Genomic DNA, 26,839 nt, shown 5'->3' with positions numbered 1-26,839 from the left:
GGGATTACAGGCATGCGCCACCACACACTATGTTGGCCAGGCTGGTCTCAAACTCCTGGCCTCAGGCGATCCACCTGCCTCGGCCTCCCAAAGTGCTGGGATTACAGGCGTGAGCCACCGCGCCTGGCCAAATGTATTGTTTTTAACTTTACTCATAAATGTCTAAGGAGATACAGACATTTTTGTTTTGTTTGTTTTGTTTTCTGACTTCTAATTTAGTTGTTTTGTTGTCAGGAACATGGTTTATATCATGTCAGTTCATTGTAATAAAAGGCTTGCTTTATGATCTCATAAGATTTTATACAGTTTATGTTTTAATGTATATAAGTTACAAGTTTTAATGTTTACATATGCTTAAGAAGATGGTGTAATTTATAATTTGGGGCATGTGCATGTATATCTGTATGTACACATACATATGCATATATACATACATATGCATATATACATATATGCTAGATCAAGTTGATTAAGCCTGTCAATCATCACCATTATTTTAATTTTTGATTTGCCAAAATTGATGTGTTGATATCTATAGATCTAGATATATATATATATGGATATGAGTAATCTCTATCTAAGAACACTATTTGTCTTAAGGTCTCTTGCCTAATATACTCAATGTTTCATTGTGCTAGTATATGCCTGTAATCAATAATATATTCTTTTATTATTTAGTTTCTATCTTGACTATCTTTTAGTTTTTAATGTGTTTCATGTAAAATATATGTTACCATTGTTTTCTAAATCTAATCTTCTGTCTGTCCTAACTGAAAAATGTAATCCATATATGGTTATTATAATTAATTATATTTTTACCTCTTTCTAGTATCTCTTTGTTTTTTAATTGTTATATTTTTTCTACTGCTTCCTTTTTCTCTCTACCTGCCTTTTTAGTTGATTGCAGACTTTTGTTTATTTTTTCTTATTCTATTTTTTCTCCTCCTTTTCATGAAGGTCAAACCACTATATCTAGCCTTTTATTTGAAATTTTATTTTTATTATACTTTAAATAGACCATGCATATTTAATTTAAAATATACTTGATATTTTATTTATTACAGCACATATTTTAACTATCATGCAATATACTGAGTTAGAGAATTTTAATTCAGACTTCTGAACTTCAGACATACATAATATTGTTATAAAACATTTTAGTTTCCATGATTCTTTTATACTCTTTAATTAGGTATTATAATTTTATTAGCATTGCTATTAATATTTCATACAGGGAATGTTTATTTGACTTTACATATTTACCTGTTTTGTTGTTATTCACCATTCCTTCTTGCAACTCAGAGCCTCTCCATGGAATCATTTTCCTTTTTTCTGAATTACATCCTTTCTAGAAGGTTCAATATTTCAGTTTATCTAAAATATCTCTTTATTATCCTTGTTCTGAAATAATACTCTTCCTGGTAGTTTTTGTTTGTTCCTGCGAATCTCATTGTTTCTACTATGTATTAATACATTTAGTTGACTAAGAAGTTAAGAGATCTTCATCTCTATAAAACTTGTGTCCCAGTTTAAGATTGCTTTTTCCCAGAGAGAATTTGCACTAGTTTCTTCTGCAAGCCAAAGGGAAAACAAAAACTTAGGAGTCCTCAGCTCTACTCTAGGCTTAGAGAGTATACATGCAGAGATCATTCACTTACCTGGAATTGGTGGCTACTCACTACTCAAGTTTCACTCATGGTTCTCCAGATTCTGTCATGGGCATTTATGTGTTCTAAACCCATCAATGCAATAAAAATATTGTATAAAGAATTGATTTTGTTTTAAAAATAAAGCACTCTTCAGAGTGTCTAGTGAACTCTTAGTCTTTTTCATAATTTTTCATTACATTTTGCCTATTCTCAAAATACATGGAAGAAATTAACTAGGCCAAAAAACTCAAAACCCTATCTAAAATGTTGTATCTCTATTGTTAGAAACAGTGCAAAAACAAAAATATCTGCCTATATTAAGAATGAGTATTTTATATTGAATCCAGTTTAGTAGAACTATACTTGTTCCTTGCATGAGGCAACTAAGGTTCAAATGACACTAAGTCACATAGCCCAGTAATACCTAGATCTGCTTAGGTTTTCAAATATCCAGTGATCCTTCCTTCTACTACTACCATAATAAATTTCCAGAATGTGGTAGAACATCTGTAGTTTCCTTAATATGAGTCAATAATATTCCATTTATATTAATCATTGCTACTTATGTTCTTTTTAGATTCTTTGAGTATCTTGAATTTAGTTCACAATGTTTTCTGAAAGAATGGTATTAGTTACTAATGTATAAAAAGCATTGTTTTATTATAAATATATTTGATAATATTTGTCATAACCTGGATTTAATTATATATACCAGTGCAAGCCAGCAAATGAGTTTATAAATTTTGGGCATCTGGGACAATTTGCACTACTTTTCAGATTTTCTTCTTACTCTTGCCGTTCTTCTAGTGCTAGAACAATTCTAGATCACTAACAAGAAGCTAAAACAATAATAGGGTCATAAGAGTTTTGCCTTCTAAATGAAGCTTATACTTTCTGACCCATGATTTTTATAGCTGTAGACTAGTTTCCACTCTTAGGCTGTCCTGCATTGCATGATTGTGTGGTGTATTTTATTTACATTTGCAGTTGAATTTTTGCAAATTGTTTAAAACAAATAACTTCATAAGCATTTATGTTTACTTGTGTGTAAAAAAATAAAAATGCTGGGGGCATTTATAATGAAATTTGATGTTTTAAAAGTAAAAATATACTATATTTCTTCTTGAAATTTTGAAATAAACCAATGAGCTCTATAATTAATCTTTTTTGAATAATGTTTTTATTGTGAATTAATTTTAGGTAAATGTAATTTTTAAAGCATTTTCTTGATTTTTTGCTGTAAAATAAGTGGGTCTCAGAAGACTATAAAGATATACTGTGGATAATCATCAGAGAAAATTGCTCAACCACAGCTCATAAGTGAAAACCAAAAGAGCCAGCTTAGACCATTTATTTGGCCACATTTTAAAATCAAGGGACTTAATTACTTTTGGGCAAAAGAATGACAAGCAGGCAAGGAAGTGTATGCTTCAAAAATATGTTCATCTCTATGATAGTGTAATCTTTCATATTTAGCTGTCATGTAATTCTATCTTCAACCATTTTTGAACAATTATTCATTTGAGAAAAGTTAGATTTTTATTGTGAGGGTAATTTTATTATATAATTCTGTTTTATTCTTGGTTTAACAATTTTTTCAATCACAAGGAACAATAATTTTAGAATTAATCATATGTGTTCATTCATTTATTTCTTATTGAACTGTTCATGGGATTTCAGTGTGAATTTTAGCAACTTAAGCAAAATACTGTCTTTACACATCTTTATCAAAATCTACCAGAATGCAGTAATTTTATTTCAGAACCAAGTTATCAAACTAAGAAGGTTTTAAGTTTTGCAGGTTGTTACTACTATTAAATATGAAAAAAAGATGAATTATTATCTGTTATATGTAATAGTGTGTATTATAAAGTATACAAAGAAATCCATTTCCATATTCATATAAAAGGATAGACTTGATTTTTAACTATTCAGTACAAAAATTAATAGTGTCTGTGTCGATCAGCTTTCTCTCTGTCATACCAAGGTTTTATATACTAGCAGAGATCCAAATGCAGAATTATCAAATATATTATTTTTATATAATTAGAGTAATTAAATAATTCTTCTTTAATTTTCTTAAATGCCAGCTCCAAAATTGGGAGTGCACGTGGGTCTTATTTTTCTTAAGTACATCTAAGCAGTTAATAAAAAATATTTCCAGAAATGAGTTATGTGATCTTTAGTCTGTGGAATGGATTTGGTAATAAAGAAATATCTCATTACTTTTGATATTTGTATATTGTACATGTATAGCTTGGTAACTGAGTACTATAAATAGCTCAGTATTAACTGGATTTTTTATATCTGTCATTCCTGCCTTGCCAAAAAATCTGTGGAGTAGTTTATAATTGCTATTGTTTGGGTTATTACAATAAACAGAACTGATAAGGCTTATGCTATTTGCCTTGTGAGCTGCACTTCACATCACTCTGTTGAATTAAAATTGCATGCACATACCTTCACTTATCAGTTTTATCTATCTGTCAGAAATTGAGAAACACAGTATGCTTTCAGTATGTGAAACCTTACAACAAGCAGATTGAAATTGTAACCATTATTTGAATATTCTAGTGCAAATAAATGAATGTATTTGTGCTATTATCTATCTACCTTCTTTCTATCTAAAATAAATTCCTATAGGAAAAGCTCATTATTTTTTCCAGATGGCCTTTATCACATTTTGTCAAAGCTTTAAATATGATTTTAATTAGATTACCTAAGGTGCAAATGCAAATCTACAGGATACAGCATTTTTTTCTCTTCTTTGTCAAATGTGAATAAATCTTACAGCTGCTTCTACAGTTGGACTATTTGTTTGACTGTGTTTGTAGATAGGAAATATGGACTTCTGAAATGCCTTCATCTTCTCCCAAAATATCATTCGTAATATTTCTATTCTTAGGTTGCAGGCTTCTTACCTAAGAAACTTCCAAACTCTCTGCCAATTATATCAGATGAACTCTCAAATTTTCAGGTACCTGTGATGAATTAATCCATGCATACACGTGCATCTTTCAGAAATACTGTAACCTCTAACAATTGTCACACATTGTCACCACCATGTACCTACTCCCAATTCCCACTCTAGTGTACTGAGAAGTGATTTTTTTTGAGATTTTATTTTTTAGAGGAGTTTTGGGGCTTACAGCAAAATGGAGTGGAAGGTACAGAGAGTTTCTGAATACCCCCTTTCCAAACACATGCATAGACTCCTCCATTATCAACAACCCATGCATAGCCTCCTCCATTATCAACAACCCATGCATAGCCTCCTCCATTATCAACAACCCATGCATAGCCTCCTCCATTATCAACAACCCATGCCAAGTGGTACATTTGTTACAACTGATGAACCTATATTGACACATCATCATCACTCCAAGTTCATACTTTAGGGTTCACTCTTGGTGTTGTACATTCTATGAGTTTGGACGAATGTATAATGGCATGTATCTGCCATTGTGGTATCATACAAAATATTTTCACTGCCCTAAAAACCCTGTGTGCTCTGCTAATTTATCCTGGGAGGTAATTTTTACTTCAAAAATTTGGAATTGTTCCACACTTTTCATACTTGTCCTACATGTTGTATTGATAAAGATTGTTTATTGCAGTGATTCTGTTAATTTTCTGTTTGGATTCTATATCTAATGGGTTTTCATGTTGCATGTGGAGAAATTCTATGTTCTTTTCAACTACCAGTTGAAACTGGATCTGTATAAATTCCAGTTTTTATAAAGATGTTTTTCATCCAAAAAAGTATAAATAAGGTATTTTCAAAAATCCCTTTCACAGATTTGAATCCAGCAGTTGTATGTTTTCACAAATCCAGAATGAACAATCATTATTCATAGACAAAGAACTGTGAGTGCTGTTCATGCACTGTCTACCCTGCCAGTTACTATCATCTTTGTGTTCTAAAGGACTTTTTGTTTTCAGTATTGACTGGTCTTTGTTTCCTGGCAAAACAATTTATAGTTCATTTTCAGATAACTATACATATGGTATTTGTATTTTAATTAAAAAGACTGTTATGATGTCTGATTCTTATAAGGAGAAATTCATTATAAGGACACTTCTCATTTCCTTGAAATGTTCCCTTTCTTTTTTTCCAGGGTTCTTAAATTGCAAAATCCAGTTAAATGATGTGCTTTGGGGAGTTAATTTTTGGTACCATATGTCTCTAAAAATGATTTAATTTTATCTAAAGTGTGTTTTCAATAATATTTATGTTCTGTAAGACATAGACACAATTTAAGGAGTTTTTAAGGAAAAAACATACTAATTATTTCAACACATTAGCATATGATACGTGTATAAGCTGACAAAAATATCTGTTTATTAAGGTTAATATATTTTTAACATCTGAGCTCTATGGTTACCTTTTGAAACTAGCAAATTCAAATTCTCATGAAAATATTTTACATATTGCAATCTTTAATTTCATTGAAATAAGTTATGAAGTCACTAACCAACAACTGTGTTAATTGTATGAGTGGGATGAAGGAAAATACCAATAATTTTATGAGGCAGCTAAAAGTAGTAATTTTTTCCTTAATGATACAGACTCAGTATTTCAGATATTTTGTTTATTATGGGTAAGTTCACATTTAGTGGGTATATAACAAAAATATTGTACGAAAAGCCATTTTTGTATTTTGGCAGATGGTCAAGTATGATAGGATACTCTTAACAAACAAATTATAATAAATTTTCTGAAAGTAAATCATTCTAAGCCACAAAATGTGGAGGATGCCTTTCTTGCAGAGATGTCACCTTAATGTAGGTTTTGTTCTTTAATGAAACAACTAAGCATGCAGTAAGTTACAGTTATATATAAACTGTAAGTAAACAGGTTTCTAATAAATTTCTGTGTAACCTTACCAGCTTTGTAAATCCTGACATTTTCTATATTTGTTTTGCATGTTTAAACCAGTATAGATGTATTCAAAATCCTCAGTCTGCCTCTTCCTATTATTATTCCCCTCCTTTCTCGTGGTTAATTAACTTTTTGTGTTTACCATTCCAATTTTTTAATGCCATTTTTACATAGTAATAAAATTAAAAGAAAAAGTATTATTTGTAAGATTTTTTTGTTTCTCTAACATACATACCACCTGCAATTTTAATGTGTTTTATTTTATTTTTTTAGAGACAGAGTCTAACTATGTTGCTTAAGATGGTTTCAAATTCTTGAGCTCAAGCAATCCTCTTTGCCTTGGCCTCCCAAAGCGCTGTGATTACAGACATGAGCCACCACATATGGCTAGTGTGTTTATTTTAAATGCTGTGGTTTAGGGTATGAACATACCATAATGTATTTTTCATTACTTCAAAGACAATCAGATTGTTTCCAAATTTTTACTATAGCAAGTCTAGAGTATGTAACTTTAAGTATAATTGCTGGATCAAAGGGAAAGTACAACTTCATTTTCAGTACGAAATTGTAATTTGTTCTCCAAAGTTTTTGTATCAAATTATACACAAATTTGAACAGCATGTGAGTTTAATTTTTTCACATCTTTACCAAAATTTGATATTGACAGATATTGTTAGTATTTGACAATATGATGAGTTTGAATTTTATTTATTCATATCCTACTATTAAAGTTGAAAACCTTTTCAAATGTTTTCAGGCCAAATACCTTTCTTTTTATGTGAATTGCCTATGTGTATAATTTGCCCATGTTTTTCTGGTATACTGTTTCTATTTTTATTATTGACTTATAGGGGCTTTTTATATGTTAAAGAAATTAATCCTTGTCTGCTGTGTTATTAAAATCTTCTATAAACCTGCAGCTTATATGGTTACTCTGTTTAAATTTAACTTAAAAAAATTAAATGTGGTTAGATTTGTCAATTTTTTTCCATTAGAAGTTATCATTTTAATTTTTATTTAAAAATTCTTCCTTTCCTCAAAGCCATAAAGTTGTGTCATGTTTTTTTAAAAAATTGTTAAAGATTAACTTTCCTTATTTCAATCTACTTTACTTTTATTTTCCTTATGTTGTGAGTTAAGGATCTCATTTTATTTTATTTTGCATGGAGCTAGCCAATTATCAGCCATCCTTTCCACACTGATTTGTAGTGATATCTCTGTCATATGTTACATTTTATATGCATGTGTCAGTTACTCAGCTCTCTTTGCTGATCAAATGCTCTCTTTGGATGATTCCCAATATTACTCTTAATTCCTACAGCTTTAAGATAAATTATATATATCACATGTCAAATTTTTCAGGCTTGTTTTCTTGTTTCACAGTTGTCTCATTACATATTCTCAGTCCTTCATTCTTCCATGTGAATTTTGGATCGACTTTCATGAAACCTGATGAGATTGTAGACTACTTTGTGGAAAACTGATTTGTCCATGACACTCTTTTCTCATACATGACCACATTATACCTCCAGATTTATTCGGTCTTTATTCTTCAAAATTTTTTGTAACTTTCTTTATAAAATCTTGCCCATTTTTTAATAGATATAAACCTAAGTACTTTTCATTTTATTTTATGGTAATAAATAGGATTTTGCTATTATAATTCAAAATTGATCATATTGATTTATAAAAATGGACCGGGCACGGCGGCTCATGCCTGTAATCCCAGCACTTTAGGAGGCTGAGGTGGGCAGATCACCTGAGGTTAGGAGTTCAAGGCCAGCCTGCCCAACATGGCGAAACCCTGTCTCTACTAAAAATACAAAAATTAGCCCAGTGTGGTGGGGGGTTGCCTGTAATCCCAGCTACTCGGGAGGCTGAGACAGGAGAATCGCTTGAACCCAGGAAGCAATGTTGCAGCGAAATGAGATCGCGCCATCGCACTCCAGCCTGGGCGAAAGAGCAAGACTCTGTCTCAAAAAAAAAAAAAAGTTATTAATTTTGCAGTGCAGATATTATAGGCAGAAAGTTCCTAAACCCTCATCACCTCCATTTGTTGTTTTATAGAGCCTCTTGGATTTCTCATATAGACATTTTTTTCTCTTTTTTTTTTTTTTTTGAAGAGTCTCGCTCTGTCTCCCAGGCTGGAGAGGAATGGCGCGATCTCTGCTCACTGCAACCTCCGCCTCCCTGGTTCAAGCGATTTTCCTGTCTCAGTCTCCTGGGTAGCTAGGCCTATAGGCGACCACCACCGCGCCTGGCTAATTTTTGTATTTTTAGTAAAGACGGGGTTTCACCATATTAGTCAGGCTGGTCTCGAACTCCTGACCTCAGGTGATCCACCCGCCTCGGCCTCCCAAAGTGCTGGGATTACGGGCGTGAGCCACCGTGCCCGGCCTTTTTTCTAACTCTTATAGCTATCTTTTGTCCTTCTGCTTTTTTATTGTTTTGACAAGAATCTGCAATACAATTTTTAAAAGGGGTATTGATTTCTGATATCCTTACTTTATTTTGCCCGACATCCACAGGAAGATTTCTGAAGTTTATTTAGTAAAATGTTTGATGGAAGTTTTTGGTTTATACCCTTTATCAGGTAAACTTTTATCAGTTCAAGTTGGGTCCATTTTAATAAACATTTATCGAGTGATCACTGTCTGCTGACATCTCAAAATGGGTTTTTTTCATAATCACTTTCCTAAAATAATTGTTGTCATAGCTATTTGATATAATCAATCATTCTTCGCAGCATCTTAGTTGTTTTTCCTTAAATATTCTTTTGAATAGTCTTTTTGTCTTTCGTGTGCAAATGTGTTTGTGTGCATATGTTATTTTATTGGATACTGGTTCTTCTCTCTTTTAGATTGTCTTTAATTCTTCCTTTTCCTTGTTCTTGTTTTTCCATTGGCCTATTAGCTATTGATTTCCCCGCAAAAACAAACAAACAAACAAAAAAAAACACAAAACTCTTTTCTGAGATATTACTCTTTCTTAGTTGATCCTTAAAAACTTCTCTGTTTAAGAGGCTTCAGTTAACATGTGAATATGGATAAATTCAAGGCCTTATGGCTACCTCAAGCTAGAATACAGACAACTGAATAAAAATAGGCACTGCATACAGCTGCTTCTCCTCATTTGACTTGTGGCTGTAGAAAACATTACTATTCAGTTTGCTTTGTTTACACATGCTGAAGTGCTCCCACTTGTAAAGTTTACCTTGTTGTTAAGGAATTCCTCCACAGCTCATCTTTCCCTTACTTGCTTTTTGTCATATTTGTGGCTACTCTAATAGTATTAATTTATTATTTTCTTTGACAAACAAATCTTTGTTCATAGGTGTAGTTCCAAGTATCCTAGGATCTCTTGGGGGAAATAATAAGGTATTCTGAGAGCTAAGCTGGCTCCAAATAACTACAGGCTTGGAATAAGAAAAATACTAGAGAAAATTAAAGTGGTATTTTGCTGTAGGTGACTTCTCACTGAGATATCTGATTCCACTCAGTAAGGCTAAGAGTTCATCCTACAGCCGTTCTTTGAAAATCATTTATTTCTGGCTTATGGCTGTGAACTTTTCTTGTCTTAATAGTCTATTGTCCAATTTTTGTACAAGGTAGGCTCCCATTTGTTGTCTTAAAAATTCCAAATTACAACGAACTAGTAAAGTAAGGTCTGAGGTAGACAATAATTTGAAAACCTATGCTATGTGATAAGGTTTTATCATGCACTTCTTACTAATGTCTAACAAGCATATCTAGACGTTCATTTTGCATCACAGCCTATTTTCCAGGAAACTCTGTGGCAAAGGTCTACGGAACCCTTGGGTGTTTCTAACAGTCTTTATGACTATCCTTAATCTAGAAGTGACTGCTAAAATATCAGAGAGAGAAAGAGAAAAGCCATTGAACTTTAACTGATATGGCATCATGGTTAATAACTTTAAGTTAGACGGAAGTGAATAACCTAAAGCAAGTTAACCTCTTTAAAATATAGATTTCTCAGCTGTAAACTGGGGTTAATCGAAGAAGGTATCTCAACAGGCCCACTGTGAATACAATCAACCTATGAACTGTGTTGTTTAAATAAGTCACATTGACAAGAATTGAGAAAGTTGACAGATTATTTGTCTTTGTTAAGAAAATAGCAGAAATCTAATCTCTTCAGAGCCTCCACCCACAACAGACAATTTATAGTTAAGCGTCATTTAACAAATTGTATTTATCTATAAGATTATGGCCCCTTCATTCAGGATGTTTACCTCAGCAAACAATATATTTAGGTAGTATATAAAGAACTATACTGCAATATGTGTTTCAAAATATATTTCCACATGTAATTTCAGAAATGAGATATCTTGTTAGTAAAACTGATTGATAATTTTAGTTTTTAAGCAAGTAAAATTTCCTTCACACTCATTTCATTTTTGCCCTTTAAAAAAATCTGTAAACTGCAAGGTCATATTTTAATAATAAAGACCAGTATAAAAATCACACAAATTTCAAACATACATATGCTATGAAATTATTTTCAGGAATATTTGTCATGGTTCTTTTCTTCTGTTATTAATGTTTACTTGACACTAAATGTCAGCTTCTTTAGCCTTGTCCACTGTTTCAAATTGAAGTAATTTCTAATTTAAATATACATGTGCTCTGCATCTTATTGTTAAAGCAAATTTAATTAATATTATTTAAATCATTGATGCATACATTAGGTAATACAGGGCCAGTGCTACCTCCTATGGATCATTCCTGAACCCCCAATACCCAGACCCTTCCCCTGTCCCTGAACAATGATTACCATCTTAATATGACTCTTTATGTATTTGTGAACATACACAATGAACTAAACTTTTCAAATGTCTTAATGAGTATATCAAGATACAGCATACCTCCCTGCATTGACTGTCAGTCTTGGCTTATACTAAAGAAAACACAATTTTTTTAAGTTTGACAAAATTTCTCTTCAAATAATAACGCTAAGTTTTAATTTAATAGCCCAAATTATCTGAAATGCCCATAAACTAGTTCTGGACAATGTAATTCAGCATTTAGTAAGCTGAAATACCTATAGTTTTCAAAGTCTTTTCTTCTTCCTAATCAACTAACCAAAAATAGAGGCTTTATTTTCCTGGGAACCAAACATAAATACATATGTGTTATTTATAACAATGCATAATGAGGATAATGATGATAAACAATTTACATGCAACAGCAAGTATTTAGTTACGTGAATTGTTTTATTGAAATATATATACAAAAGCATTCCCAAATTTTACATACACTCCTTATTGATGTTTTACAGAGGATCCTGCATATGTAACCCATCAAATAGCCACATTTTTAACATGTTTTTCCTCTGGTATGAGGAAGTATTTAATATAAAAATTGTGTTTGATATTAAATGTTTGGATGTGAATTTTGTTTTTTCATTCTGCAAAATATGCTAAAAATGAACTGATATCAGCAATTATCCACATTCCCAAAACCAAGAGTTTTCAGTGACAGAATATATTATATTGTATAAACATATGATCCATATACATTCATTATAAATATATAATATAAGCATTCATTATAAATGTTTGGGATTTTTAAGAAACTGTTTTTACTGTTAATTTTATGTTTATCCCTTTGAAAATGCCTTATTATAATAATTCTGTATGGCATGCCTACGGTAACTGTTGAAGGGCAAATGTACATTGTTTTGATAAAACATCCACTGTTTTCTGTTGGTTTTTATATTAAATTTCCAAATGATCTAGCATATGTCGTAGGTGAGTTCTTTCTTTTTCTTTACAGATCCTGTATTAAACATGTCACTTTTTAACACCGCGTCCACTATGCTTTAGTGCAGTGAGATGTTTCCATGTCACATGGTCAGAGGGAGGTAGATTAATAGGGAGTTCTAGCTGGAAATTTCTTCCTTGTTATTGTTCTCCCTCAGCAGTTTATGGCTAAGTTAATTCTCTTTAGTTTTGTCATGCTCTAAAGCACACATTGCCAAGCAATGGTAAGCTTTATGAGGAAAAAAAGCAGTGATGGTGTCCATCAAAGTCTTAAAGTTGCATTTTTAAACTTTGGCTTGACCTGATGTGCCATTCAAAACGGCTTCAAAAGATGATTTTTTTCAAGAAAGGTTCAATATGTCCCGAGGCTATCGGTTTTGAGTTAAACTGGGTGAAGTAGAAATATTTTACTCATCAGCTTTGCAGTCACAGAGTTTGCCTCAGCTAGAACAAAACTGCTGAGGCATTTAGAGAAAATTAACCCCCCATCCTGGCGGCCAGATGTGACTGGTTTCTGATGAATGCACATGAGTGGGCTGAAAAATCAAGAGACTGTGAAATTCCTGTCAGGTCCGTGCAGTGCAAAATGGGCTATTGACTGCTTTCTATATTTCCCTCCATCATTCTTCTTGAACACTGCCATTAATTTCCTCTCCTCCTCTGACTTGTGTTTTCTCCCCTCCCTCTTCCCTTTAGCTCTGTCAGCTGCAGAGAAGGATGCACAGGCTGTGGCAGGAGCACTTCAAACTGGTGGTCCTCTTCAGCCAGATGAGGCTGGCCAACTTCCAGACAGACTCTCAGGAGAGTATTCAGAAAATATTAGCTGTGCAGGTAGGTGATTGCAGGGAAGTAGGAAAGATCATTCTGATCTAGATTGAAAAGCAAATGATGGGTAGTGTGATGAAGCATTAAAACCATATCCCATCAGAGTTTTATAAATTTTTAACCTCTTTAATAAACTGGAATTGCATGAAGGATGAATTCAGTAAGTTAGCACATATACCATGCATACTTTGGGAGAAAAGGGAGATTGGACTTATTTCTCACAAACCTCAGAACTGATTTTTATAAATACATTTGGTATAAATAATTTTTTTTCAAATCTTCAGGCTTTGCAGATGTCATCCAGCTGTTTAAAAGATGTTGACGCAAGATACCTTGTGCTGCTTTTGTGCAAAATCCACTTCAGTGAAAATAACCCTCTTATGTTTACTTAGTTTAACTGTTGTCTTTCCTTTTCTATTTTGCAAGAGGCTCATCCTAAGCAGATTTGGAAATGACTTTATTTGAAAGATAAGCAACTTGAGACTAGAAAGTAGCTGTGGTTCTAGATGCATGTGAGATTTTACTCCTTGTTTCAATAAAAACATTTAGCAGATCCATTGTTTCATTTTAAGAATGATATATTTTAGAAACCCACATTAAATATGTGAAGACAATTCTTAAATATTACTTAAACTTTTAAAAAATTAATGTTTTACCATATCACATGTTACTACCTGCATAAAACATGACCTCCCAAAGAAAAACACGTACTACCTTGTTCTATTAAGTAACAAAAACTAGAATGCCTGTTCTATGAAAAACAAAAACATGAAATCACACTTTTCAGTAATGTGAAATGAATGCTGAACCCTAAACCAAATCTTTTTCTAAACATTTTATTATACATGCACTTCATATTGCTTTTAACTCAAGTAAAGAAGATTTTGCAAAGCACTTGAAAAGCTATGAAGCGATTTCAAATTTCATTTTTGCTGCTGTCTATTTTTTGGTATTTTCTTCTGAGGATCGTGTGTGTGTACACTTTATATATGGGCTATATTGATAATGGGTTATAACAAAAAATTTAAAATAATAGAAGAAAAAGGAAGATTTTGAAAGGCAGTGCTTAACACATTTAATAGAAACTTATGTACGAACTTGAGTACGAACTACAATTGCATTATTTTAGAAGTCAGGAGCATCTTGTTTTCCTTAAGTCTGTTAAAATGTAACACATTATATGGTGGCTGGAACCTGTGAATCTCTTTTAAATATTTAAAGGTAATCTGCATGTTCTAATTAGTGTCTTAGAAAAATCTATATTTTTGTCCAAATGTTCTTAAAAAACTACAAATGATAAATTCTCACTGTGAATTATTATGTCTTTTCAAATATTAAAAATGTCATTAGAAATTATTTGAATATCAGTAAAGTGATTCTCTAATTCATACCTTTCAATAATCCTTATTTTAATTTTTATGAGAATTTCACCAACATATTGTTTACCAAACTTGATTTTAAATTACTTATTTGTATGGCTGTTACATAACAGTGGAAATGAAGGGATGGGATAGGATAGGTAGGGAAACTCAACTACTCAGCATCTAGAGACACAGCAGCAAGGTTGGATTGTATTTGGGGAACGTGAGCAGCATAAATTAGTGCCTTATTTTCTCATCTATTGGAGATGGCTTCCATTTAGAATATTTCAATTTTGGCTTTTAATAAAAATGTGAAAATACAATTTTCAAAATCTTACCACAAAACAGTGGAAATATGGATTCCTCTGGGGAAAAAAAATCAAGTCTACAACCTTCAGCATGGTACACAACAATCTTCATGACCCAGCTCGTGTTAATAATCCCAGCTTCATCTTCTCTCTGCTTCAGTTCTCTAGTATGTTTCAGCCACTCCAAAATTCTTGCTAATTAAGAAACTTGCTGTGAAACTCATTCTTCTTCTTTTGTGCTTATACTCTTCCCTGTTTCTGCAATACTCATTTTTATCTTGCCTGTTTAAAAACACCTGATCAAGCTACCATTGACTTTCTTCGCAGAATTAGAAAAAAACTACTTTAAATTTCATATGGCACCAAAAAATAGCCCGTAGAGCCAAGACAATCCTAAGCAAAAAGAACAAAACTGGAGGCATCACGCTACTTGACTTCAAACTATACTACAAGGCTACAATAACCAAAGCAGCATGGTGCTGGTACCAAAACAGATAAATAGACCAGTGGAACAGAACAAAGACCTCAGAAATAACACCACACATCTACAACCATCTGATCTTTGACAAACCTCAGAAAAACAAGCAATGGGGAAAGGATTCCCTATTTAATAAATGGTGCTGGGAAAACTGGCTAGCCATATGCAGAAAACTGAAACTGGACCCCTTCCTTACACCTTATACAAAAATTAGCCCAAGATGGATTGAAGATTTAAATGTAAAACCCAAAGCAATAAAACCCCTTAGAGAAAGCCTAGGCAATACCATCCATGACATAGGCATGGGCAAATACTTCATTACTAAATCACCAAAACCAATTTCAAAAAAAGCCAAAATTGGCAAATGGGATCTAATTAAACTAAAGAGCTTCTGCAAAGCAAAAGAAACTAGCATCAGAGTGAAGAGGCAACCTATAAAATGGGAAAAAAAAGTTTGTGATCTACCCATCAGACAAAGGTCTAATATCCAGAATCCATAAGGAACTTAAACAAATTAAGAAGAAAAAAACAACCTGATGAAAATGTGGGCAAAGGATATGAACAGACACTTCTCAAAAGATGACATTTATGCAGCCAACAAACATATTAAAAAAGCTCATCATCACTGATCATTAGAGAAATGCAAATCCAAACCTCAATGAGATACCATCTCAAGCCAGTCAGAATGACGATTATTAAAAAGTCAGGAAACAATAGATACTGGCGAGGCTGTGGAGTAATAGGAATGCTTTTACATTTTTGATGGGAGTGTAAATTAGCTCAGCCATTGTGGATGACAGTGTGGCAATTCCTCAAGGATCTAGAACTGGAAATACCATTTGACCCAGCAATCCCATTACTGGGTATATACCCAAAGGATTATAAATCATTCTACTATAAAGACATATGCACACGTATGTTTCTTGCAGCACTATTTACAATAGCAAAGACTTGGAACCAGCCCAAATGGCCATCAGTGACAGACTGGATAAAGAAAATGTGGCACATATACACCATGGAATGCTATGCAGCCATAAAAAAGAATGAGATCATGTCCTTTGCAGGGACGTGGATGAAGCTGGAAGCCATCATTCTCAGCAAACTAACACAGGAACAGAAAACCAAACACCGCGTGTTATCACTCATAAGTGGGAGTTGAACAATGAGAACACATGGACACAGGGAGGAAAACAACACAAACCAGGGCCTGTAGTGGGGTGGGGGGTAAGGGGAGGGAGAGCATTAGGACAAATACCTAATGCACGCAGGGCTTAAAACCTAGATGATGGGTTGACAGGTGCAGCAAACCACCATGGCACATGTATACCTATGTAACAAACCTGAACATTTTGCACATGTATCCCAGAACTTAAAGTAAAATAAAAATAAATACATAAATAATAAAATATAAATAAATAAAACCACCTGACCTAATTCAATCACTTCCTCTACAAAATGATTCTGAGTCCTTCCCCAACCTTTCTGTGCAAGATGAATTAAATTCTACCTTACTTGTACCCTGTACATACCCACAAACTACAGTTGTATTTTCAGCAGCTAACCACTCCTACATGTTTCTTGTCCTCCTTCCTGGAAGATTCTAAGTTCCTTCAGGCCTTTATAGCATCAGTGAAATCCTTTCAATTCTCCCTGGGTTGTATTTTAAGGTGTATTGTAGCAAGGCCACTAGGGGGCTTGATAATACCCTATGTCTATCTTGTTTTCACTTATATCCAATTGTTTTAAAGGAAAACATGCTAGAGTGACTTAATGTATTTGTGGAGTGAATCCGCAGGTATCAATGTATACACCGTGATCCAACATGACTAAAAATTGCATAACAGACCAGATGCTATTGGTTTTCATTTTCCTGTGGCTTAGTATCTCGAGTCCTTTAAGTGCCAATGTCAGGCGGGTCTAAATAATGTTTCATATTCTGAAGGTAGTATTAAAATGATGCCATAAGATTTTAGTGAACTATTCAATGCGAAAATCATTTGATGAAGGTTTTGAAATGTAAATTGTATATAACCAATATTGAGGAAAAGCAATTCAAAAATCAGTTAAACGGAAAAAAAGAAATTTTGTTTTATCCTTGGCCTTGGAACAGTTCCTTACAGGGCCACACAAAGGCGTGACTGGCAGATCTACAGTTGGCAGAAAACCAGGTGGGCCAGATAAGCTTTTGAATTACATGATCAAGCAGAAACCAATAAGATGAGTTATAACTGGAACAGAGAATTGGTGTATTTGACTTTGAAGCCCTTTATATGAAAAAGATTTAGGGATTTCAGTTGACCACAATTTTAATATGAGCCAAAGTGAGCTACTATAAACTTGGAACCAAAGGCCTGTCCCAGCCCTAGTAATCACAGACGACTTCTTGACTCTGACCGTGTATGGCATATTTTGTATTAGGTCCTAACTTCATGTCAGAGCTCTTACGAAGTACTATTATCATTTCCTTTCTCCTCCCATTATTTTTTATTTTTACTTAATCTTGTGATATTTATTACCTTTTTGGCATGTTATTTGGAAAAAAGACTGAGCATTAGCAAATCATTTAAATGAGAGAGTGAAGAAGCTACAGCATATGAATGTGGTCTTAGACTGAGTAAGCAGAGGCATTTTTGTCTGGAAGGAGGTAAGTCCCATAAGATAAATTGCACTTTTTCTTACATTGAGTATATCTGCAGTATTTTATACAAGTTTGGGAAGCATAATTTAAGGGTCATATTGACACACTAGAGAGCAGCAATATAAGAAAGATTAAAGAGTGGGAGAAATATTTTAAAAAGTTGGAATGTTTAAACATGAAAGACAAAGGCTTTGGAAGGACAAACCTCTGAAGGACTGCAAGTAAGGGTTGGTATATACAGTTTATTGAGCTCTAGAAGCCAACACTGGGAACAAATCATGGGAGAGGTTGGAAAGTGGGTTTAGGGTCAATAGGAATAAATTTTATAACAAGTATTTCTGTCCAAGCGTGCACTTCTGGTGTTCAGAGGTTAGATAAACAGGCCAGGTGCATTAGGGAAGATGTTACTGCAGTGATTGAGGGGAAGCAAATGGACTGGGGGTCAGTCCAGAGGGCACCTCCTCAGGGATGTGCTCCCCCTGGTAGGTTCCCATGACCTCTTTGTGCAAATATCTGTGTGTGTGTCTGTGCCTTCTCACCCACTAGTATGTGAGTCTTCTCAACTCATAAAGCATGTCTTATTTCTTCCTCTTCATCTCCCTGGCACCAACTGCAGTTCTTGGAACATAAGTATAAAAATTTTGTTGAGTTAGTGAGCTGGTTTAGTAAGATGAAATGTGATAACTCCAAAAGTTCTTTATACCTCTAGGTACCTACAGTTCTGTTAGTTAATAAACAAAAGCATTCACTGGGTGGGTGCTTTGCCAGGAATTCTGATAGCATAGGTTTAATCATTTAACACACACACACACATACACAAACAACTAGATATAGGGATGGTTCCCTATTTCTGGAAAAGAATTGTGTAAATGAAAGAAAGTCAGGAAAAAAACTACAACAGAAATTTAAAATCACTTAGCAGTGTGATGTAAAAGGAAATCTCTGATTCCGTGTGATCTTTTGAAACACAAAAGAATTTATAGAAAACATGCATTTTGGACTTTTAATATATATATATTTAGAGATATTATGCTCAAGGAATAACATTAAACTCCTAAATATTACTGGTTCATTCTATATGGTAATAGAAAAAGTATTTAATTATAGCTGCCAATAATTTAAGAATATATACGATAAATCTAAAATTGGATTTTTCCAATGTAAATTAGTACAGCCATTATGGGAAACAGTATGGAGATTCCTCAAAAAATAAAACTATAATGACCACATGATCTAGCAATCCCACTACTGGGTATATAGCCAAAGGAAATGAAACCACTATGTCAAAGAGATATCTGCATTCCCATTCCCATGTTCATTGCAGCACTATACACAATAGCCAACACTTGAAATCAACCCAAATGCCCGTCAACAAATGAATGAAGAGAATGTAGTATACCTACACAGTGGAATACCATTCAGCCATAAAAAAAGGAATGAAATCATGTCATTTGAGAAAACATAAGTGAACCTGGAGGATATCATGTTAAGTAAAATAAGTCAGACACAGAAAGTGAAATAACCACATAATCTCATTCACATGTGGAATCTTAAAATATTTGTCTCATAGAAGTAGAGAGTAGAACAGTGATTATCAGAGAATGGGGAGAGGCTAGAGAAGAGGAGGATGGGGAGAGATTGGTCAACAGGTACAACGTTACAATTAGAAAGAAATAAGTTCTAATCTATTGCACAATAGGGTAACTATAGTTAACAATAATGTACATTTCAAAATAGCTAAAAGGGGTTTTTGAGTGTTGTCACAAAGAAATGTTAAATGCATGAGGAGATGAATATGCTATCTATCCTGATTATATAGTGTATGCAGGTATTGAAATGTCAAGTTTTACCCCATAAATAGGTACTATTATAATGGATCAATCAAAAAATTTTAAAAAAAACAAAAGTATATATGAAAATTACAAACACAGTTAAATTAGACCAATATAAAAAGAACATTCTATATTATTCCATTCAAATAAAATATAAAAACAAAACAAAAAGTTTGTCACTTTCAAAATACTAGAGAAAAAAAGTACCATAAAAAATTAGATAATTCAAAATGCAAGGAGTACAGGAAGAGAAACAAAATGTATAAAGTAAGGCAAAATGCATTAATGATACTTTAACTGTAAATGGTTTTATTGCACAGTTTAAAGTTACAGATTTGTAGATTGGTCATAAAAGCAAAATTCATGTTATTTAGAAGAAATGCACTTCAAGCAAATAGAAACTGAATGAAGATCCTTGAAAAAAAAAAATAAAGAATTCCAATTTTAAAATGAGAGAGAGAAAATTCAAGGAAATAAAGAATTAGAAAACTCAAATTTGGATCTTTTATGTTAATAAAAGATATAGTCTAAGACATCAATCCTGAACGTAATGCACATGACAACATAACTTTATAATATATAAAGTAAGATCTGGTTAAAATTCAAAGAAAACCAGACAAATCCACAATCACAATGGGAAATATTGGCACATCTTGAACTTTTTGGAAATAAAAAAAAAAAAGAGCATCACATATCAAAACCTGTGAGTTGTGATTCAATTGCAAAGAGATTCAACTTTAGAAAATATGTTAATGTAATTTAATATAAACACAGATTAAGGGAGAAAGGCAGCATAGTTTTAATCAATGCTGAGAAGCATTTGCTAATAATAACAATATACTTATTCTAATAAAAGTTACAAAATAGTTTACAAATTTAACTTCATAAAAAGTACTTGATAATTTGATAAAGAAGGTAGAGATACCACTCAGAAATGGACAAAACTGAGAATCAACAAAAAAAACTTTAGAATTAATAAGACAGGTATTTAAAATGGCAATCTAAAGTATAGTTTCTAACCATAATTAACAAAAATTTAGCTCAATCTTTTTGAAGAAAGCTACTAAACAATGCCAGAAAGACATAACCCAAATAAAAGTAAACATATATCATTTGCGTGGATGAGAAGATTACATATATATACCTAGATATCAAATTTTAAATCCAAAATTTTTAAAAATCCATAAATAAAAATCCATTCAATACAATCATACTCAAAATCCAAACAAAATTTGTGTATGAAGCTCAAGAAGGTGATTCTAAATGTATTTGGAAGATTAAAATCCACAAGGATAGCTCTAACACTTTTTAAAAGGAAAAATTGTTGGGTTGGGGTGAGGGAACTTATGCCACTGAGTAGCAAAATATATCAAAAAGTTATATTAATTAAATTAACACAGCACAACATGAACGCAAGAATGGATAGAAAGATCTGTAAAACAGAATAGTTGATAAACATTTTTTAAAGGGTCATGTAATAAATATTTTTAGTTTTCCAGGCCATACAGTCTCTATTGCAACCACTCAACTCTGCCTTGTAACAGGAGAGCGGCCATAGACAGTAGTATATAAATGGATGCAGCTGTGTTCCAATAAAAATTCTTTTACAAAACAGACAGCAGGCATGAGGCTGCTCACTGGAACAAAGAATCCAGGGAAAGCCCCACAAATACTTAGACTTTAGAATATAGTGAGAGTAGAATTTCAAATTGTATATGATGAGAGTGGACTATTCACTTGCCAGCTGTGTGAGATAAAAGTAAATATCCAAAATATACAGAATAGATTATTTTGTATATCTATTTTGTATATTTATATACATTATAGAGTAAACATTTTAAAAATCTATTTTTTGAAATATAAAATGTTGTATAGTGTTAAGGTACACTGAGGGGAATAAACTTGACTACATAAAAATAAATACATTTTCATGGAAAAAGATATAATTAAAAATCGATTCTATTATATATCTTATATATTTTTATATATAAAATAAGCATTTATTTAAATCAATAAGAAATAATATAACCCAATAGGAAAATATTTCAAGTTTCAGACAGCACTGTTAAATGATATACGAAAAAATGCCAAATATCAGAAGTACAAAAAAATTAATAATATAAAATAATTTGTTTTCAGTCATCATGCTGGCATGTTTTTTAAATATATTAATTGGTGGTGATTATAGTGTAAAGAAAAGTAAACTTTCATATTCTGTTGAGGACTATGTTGTCCTCAAAATTTAAAATCCTATATTCCTTAATAGAACAATGTCATATTTTACACTACAGATACACTCCCACTTGTGTACCAAGAGCCGTGTTCTAAGGTTGTTCATAATATAGCACTGGTGATAGTGAAAAATCGAAGGCAATGTAAATACCCATTGAAGACAATGTAAATATCCATCAATATACGAAGACATAAATAAACACATATATCTAAACTATGTCAGGCTAAACAGGACTTTAAAAGAATCAGGAGGAACTTTGGGAAGCCAAGAAATTATGTCAAAGAAATAGTAAAAAGAAGAAAAACATACAGAATAACATCTTAAGCAAATGACCTTAATTAGGTAAAAATAAATGCATAGCATTCTTTATTTCAGTAGTTTATATTTCAGTTGTGTATTTATATTTTACCTATAACTATCCATATTTAAATCTGCAGAAATAGGTCTAGAAGGATGCACACTCACTGACGCAGAATTTTTGGAAATGGAGTAGGATTTGTGATCTGTGTGGCTGAAGGGATTGGTGAGAAAGAAATTTTGCTGATTTTTGCTCATGTATTGATATGTTTTTATTTTGTTTTACATTCATTTGTTAGGTAAATAATTACTGTAAGCCTATGTGCCAGTCACTGTTTGAGGTGCTGGGTATACAGAAGCAAGCAAAACAGACAAAAATCCTTAACTTCATGGAGCTTACCTTCCAGTTGTGGAAAAAAGACAGTAAACAAACAAGTTAAAGATACAGTCCCGCTCTGTTCTAATGAGAAAAACAAAATAGAGACGGGGGCATATGAAAGGACAGGAAAGATGCTGAAATACATTCTAGAAATGTTTTTTGCATTAATGCTTGTGTAAATAAACAGTTCAAAGGGTAAACTTTTTTAAAAAATCTCTCTTTCTGTGGGATATTTTCTGAACTGAAAATGTACACTTAACCACTCTGAATGCTAGAGTCTGAGTTTTGGAGCAGATGGGTTGACAAGTTGGTTGCTGACTTGGTTTGTATCATCTGGGATGTGAAGCAGGTATAAACAGCACCTATCCAAGGGTCACTGTGAGAATTAGATGAGATGATGTATATACAATGTGCCCTGTACACAGTAATGTGTCCTGACTACCTTAGCTCACTTTCTTCTCTTTTTTCTCCTGGTACTGTGTTAAGACGACTCTGAAAATTCAACATTATGCCAAAATTAATTAATCATGGAAACATTCATACTTCCCAATCATTTTCCCTTCAGGAACTGGTGACTCCATGGATGTCATTTCAAACTTGAGAATTCAAGAAACTACATAAAGGCACACAACACCTCTAGTCATATAATGTAATAAAATACATGCTGGGACAACTTCAATTTAATGATTCCTGCCTCAGCCTTTAACGTATGCATAAACATATAAACAAAAAAAAGAAAACAAATGCTTAGTTAAAACATCCAAATTAATGAGCCATATTTAACCAAATATCTTCCTTTAGATGTAAATCAGCATTCTACCCTCATCTAAAGCTGACTATAACTAATGAATAAGTGCCTTTTGCCAAAAGTTAGAGTCATAAAATTCTAAGCTGAGTTTGTAAGCTAATTTGTTCTACACCCCTACCTTTAGGAGTGATTATCTTATTATTCTCCTATGGTCAAATGCCTCTATAATCCATTTTGATTGATATGGGTAAAACGTAAATTACCATAACTGTCTGAAACACTGATTTTATTCTGTACTTATTGATTACCAATATAATGTATACAATACACATCATGTTTTTAACCTTAAGCAGTTTGCTGCTAAGTTGAAAAATATCAATTAATTTTAAGGCATATTTTAGGGATTCCCACTGTATGAAAGGCGTTTTGCTAGACACTTGCAGTCCAAAGGTAGAAGACATACTCTCTGTCTTTAAAGAGCTTGAATCTCGTAGAGGAGGTAGACACAATATATTGTGTAAATACAAATGAGGGCAGTAAGAAGAGCACTTAGCTCAACCTGAGAATGGAAGGCCAGTTCTCTGAAGGAGAGAACTCATAAACTACATCTTGCAAGGTGAGGGTACATCAACAAAAGGTAGTCAGGGGGTTGTATAAACAGGGAGCAAAGATATATGAGAACAAAAACAGTATTGTGTACAGGGGAAATGACTAACAATTTTATTAGTAGAGCATAAAAATGCAACACGGGGAGCATCAGAGATGAAATGAAGAGGGAGATATAAAAATATGCAGGAATAATAATTACATGATTAAATATTACCAGGTACAGACAGTAAACTTTACAATTGGCCAGGAAGTGGGAAGAATTACTTCAGCCTGAATTCAGGGAAATGCCTTTGTAAGAGTGGGACTTAAAACAGGCATGAGCAACTGAATATAAAGGGAAGAAGGGAAACCCTGCGAGGTGGGGAAAGGGAAGCAGCTCAAAGCAGAGAAGTATGAGGGACTTAGGAAACAGATTCCTGGGATATGGAATAGACATTCTTGTTTTGTTTCTTTTTATCTAATGCAGCATTTATCTAGCCATTAGTATGTGTCAAACCTCGTCCTCCATGCTTGTCCTCAGGATATAAACCTAGGCAATTTGGCTGTGAGGTACCTGTTCTTAATCACTGTACCATGGCAATTCCCTGTGTGTTTGTTACTGAGATTAGATTATGTTGGAGGAAGACAGTGTGAAACAAGAGTTAGAGTAAGGTCTTTAACAAGTCCAGAAATATCAGGCTAATTTAGGGTTGATATTTCAGAAATGTGCTAAATATTTAGTAAATCATTCTTGACCACTCAGTTACCAAACCAAGTGCTAAAATATCAGCATGCACTTCTTAGGTATTTTTTGTATAGTATTAATGTAACTTGATTTATTATCTGCCGATGGTGAGTGCACTGAAACCATAAAAAGTATAGAAATAATATGGCCATTTTGGTGAAAAACATAAATTATAGATCCAGTTAATTCAAAGAACCCCCCAAAAGAGATACACATAAAAAAAATACCAAGGTAAATCATAGTAAACTCCTGAAAACAAAAAATAAAGAGGTAATCTTAAAAACAGCCAGAGGAAAAGAAACAAAAAATTACCTCTAACATCTTATCAGAAACAATGGAGAATAGAAGACATAAAAGAATATCTCAAACTGCTGAAAGAATAAAACAAATACAAAAACAATCAGCCCAGAATTCTCTATCCAGAAAAAATATCTTTCAAAATTAAAGGCAAAATAAAGATATTTTAGATACGTGAAAGTAGAGAGAATTGTTCACCAGTAGATCTGAATTACAGTAAATGCTAAAAGAAGTATTTCAGCTTGAAGGAAATGACCAGAAGAAAACCTGTATCTACAGAAAGGAAGGAAGAAGAATAGCTATGAGAAATATACTAGCAAACGTAAAAGACTCTCTTTTTATTGTCTTCATTTATTAAAAAGACAATTGAATTTAGATACAAAAATTACAACATTGTAGTATAAGATTTACAGCATATATAAATGCAAAATAAATTCGAGTAATAGCATAAAAGATGGGAGAATACATAGAATTTTGTGGCACAAGTCTTAAATATAAAATGATTATGATATTGACTCATGGAGACTAAGTGAAAGATGTATATTGTAACTCTCTTTTAAAAATGAAAAGTGATATCACAAAAAAGCCAATGATCAGATTAACATGGAATTCTAAAAAGTATTTGATTAACCCTAAAAAAAAGATGGTAAAGGAAAAACAGAAATAAAAAATAAATAGAAAACAATGAGAAAAAATAACAATAGATCTAAATCCAAGCACATCAAAAATTATATCAAAGTGATTAAAATCCCCCACTAAAAAGCATATATTACATTAGACCAAGGGTCCTCAACCCCCAGGCTGCAGACAGGTACCAGTCCACAGCTTATTAAGAACCGGGCTGCACAGTAGAAGGTGAGTGGCCAGGAGCAAGCATTACACACAGCTCCGCCTCCTGTCAGATCAATGGCAGCATTAGATTATCATAGGAGCACGAACCCTATTACACATGCAAGGGATCTAGGCTGCCTGCTCCTTATGAGAATCTAATGCCTGATGATATGAAGTGGAACAGTTTCATCCCAAAACCATTCCCTGCTCTGTCTGTGGAAAAACTGTCTTCCACGAAACCGGCCCCTTGTGTCAAAAAGGTTGGGAACTACTGCATTAGATAACATACAAGACTCAATTTAAATTGTCTGTAAGTGACACACTTTACAAAAGAAAAGACTGGTAACTTGAAAGTTTTAAAGATGGAAGAGTATACCATGCAACACCAAGCTCAATATGGTTGGTGAGACTATATTAATATCAGATAAATTTCTCAACTAGAAATATTATCAGGAATAGAGAGAGACATTTCATAAAAAGAATTAATGAATTCATCAAGCACATATAAACAACCCTAAATATGTATGTATCTAATAAAAGTTGAAAATATATATAGCAAATATTGAGAAAACTTAAAGTAGAAATAAAATAATGTATAATAATAGTTTGAGATTTCAATACTCCTCTCTCAGGAGTTAATAGAACATAAAGACAGAAAACCAGTAAGAATATGGAAGAATTGAACAACACTATCAACCAACTTGACCTAATTGACATTTAAGAAACAGTCCATCCCAAATAGCTCCGTATGATTATTTTAAAGTGCATATATAACATATAAGCATTTCCAAATATAGACCATATCCTAGGTCATGAAGCAAGTATTAATAAAAGTAAAATGATTGAAATAGTAAAGAACAAGTTTTCTAACAACATGGAATTATTATGAATGAATAATAAAAAGATATCTGAAAAATCCCTTAAATATTTGAAAATTAAATTACACACTTATAAATATATTATGGG

General features: G+C 32.7%; 1 protein-coding gene across 3 annotated transcripts in view; it reads left to right on the top strand.

Moving 5' to 3' along the window:
* Positions 1–26,839, top strand: part of CCDC178 (coiled-coil domain containing 178) — a 515,145-nt gene that overhangs the window by 464,780 nt on the left and 23,526 nt on the right. The window contains exons 22-23 of one of the 3 annotated variants that reach the window (XM_054461206.2): positions 13,010–13,144; positions 13,423–14,524. In XM_054461206.2, the coding sequence (XP_054317181.2) occupies positions 13,010–13,144; positions 13,423–13,530 (243 nt within the window). In that variant the 3' untranslated portion in view covers positions 13,531–14,524. Of the gene's footprint in view, positions 1–13,009; positions 13,145–13,422; positions 14,525–26,839 lie in introns of those variants that run through there. The other 2 variants (XM_054461208.2, XM_054461207.2) reach the window with 2 other exon arrangements.

The sequence above is a fragment of the Pongo pygmaeus genome, chromosome 17 (assembly GCF_028885625.2).
Source record: "Pongo pygmaeus isolate AG05252 chromosome 17, NHGRI_mPonPyg2-v2.0_pri, whole genome shotgun sequence".
In the NCBI taxonomy this organism is placed as follows: Eukaryota; Metazoa; Chordata; class Mammalia; order Primates; family Hominidae; genus Pongo; species Pongo pygmaeus.
The sequence above is the reverse complement of the archived record's forward strand: the minus strand, read 5'-3'. Positions and strand labels throughout refer to the sequence as shown.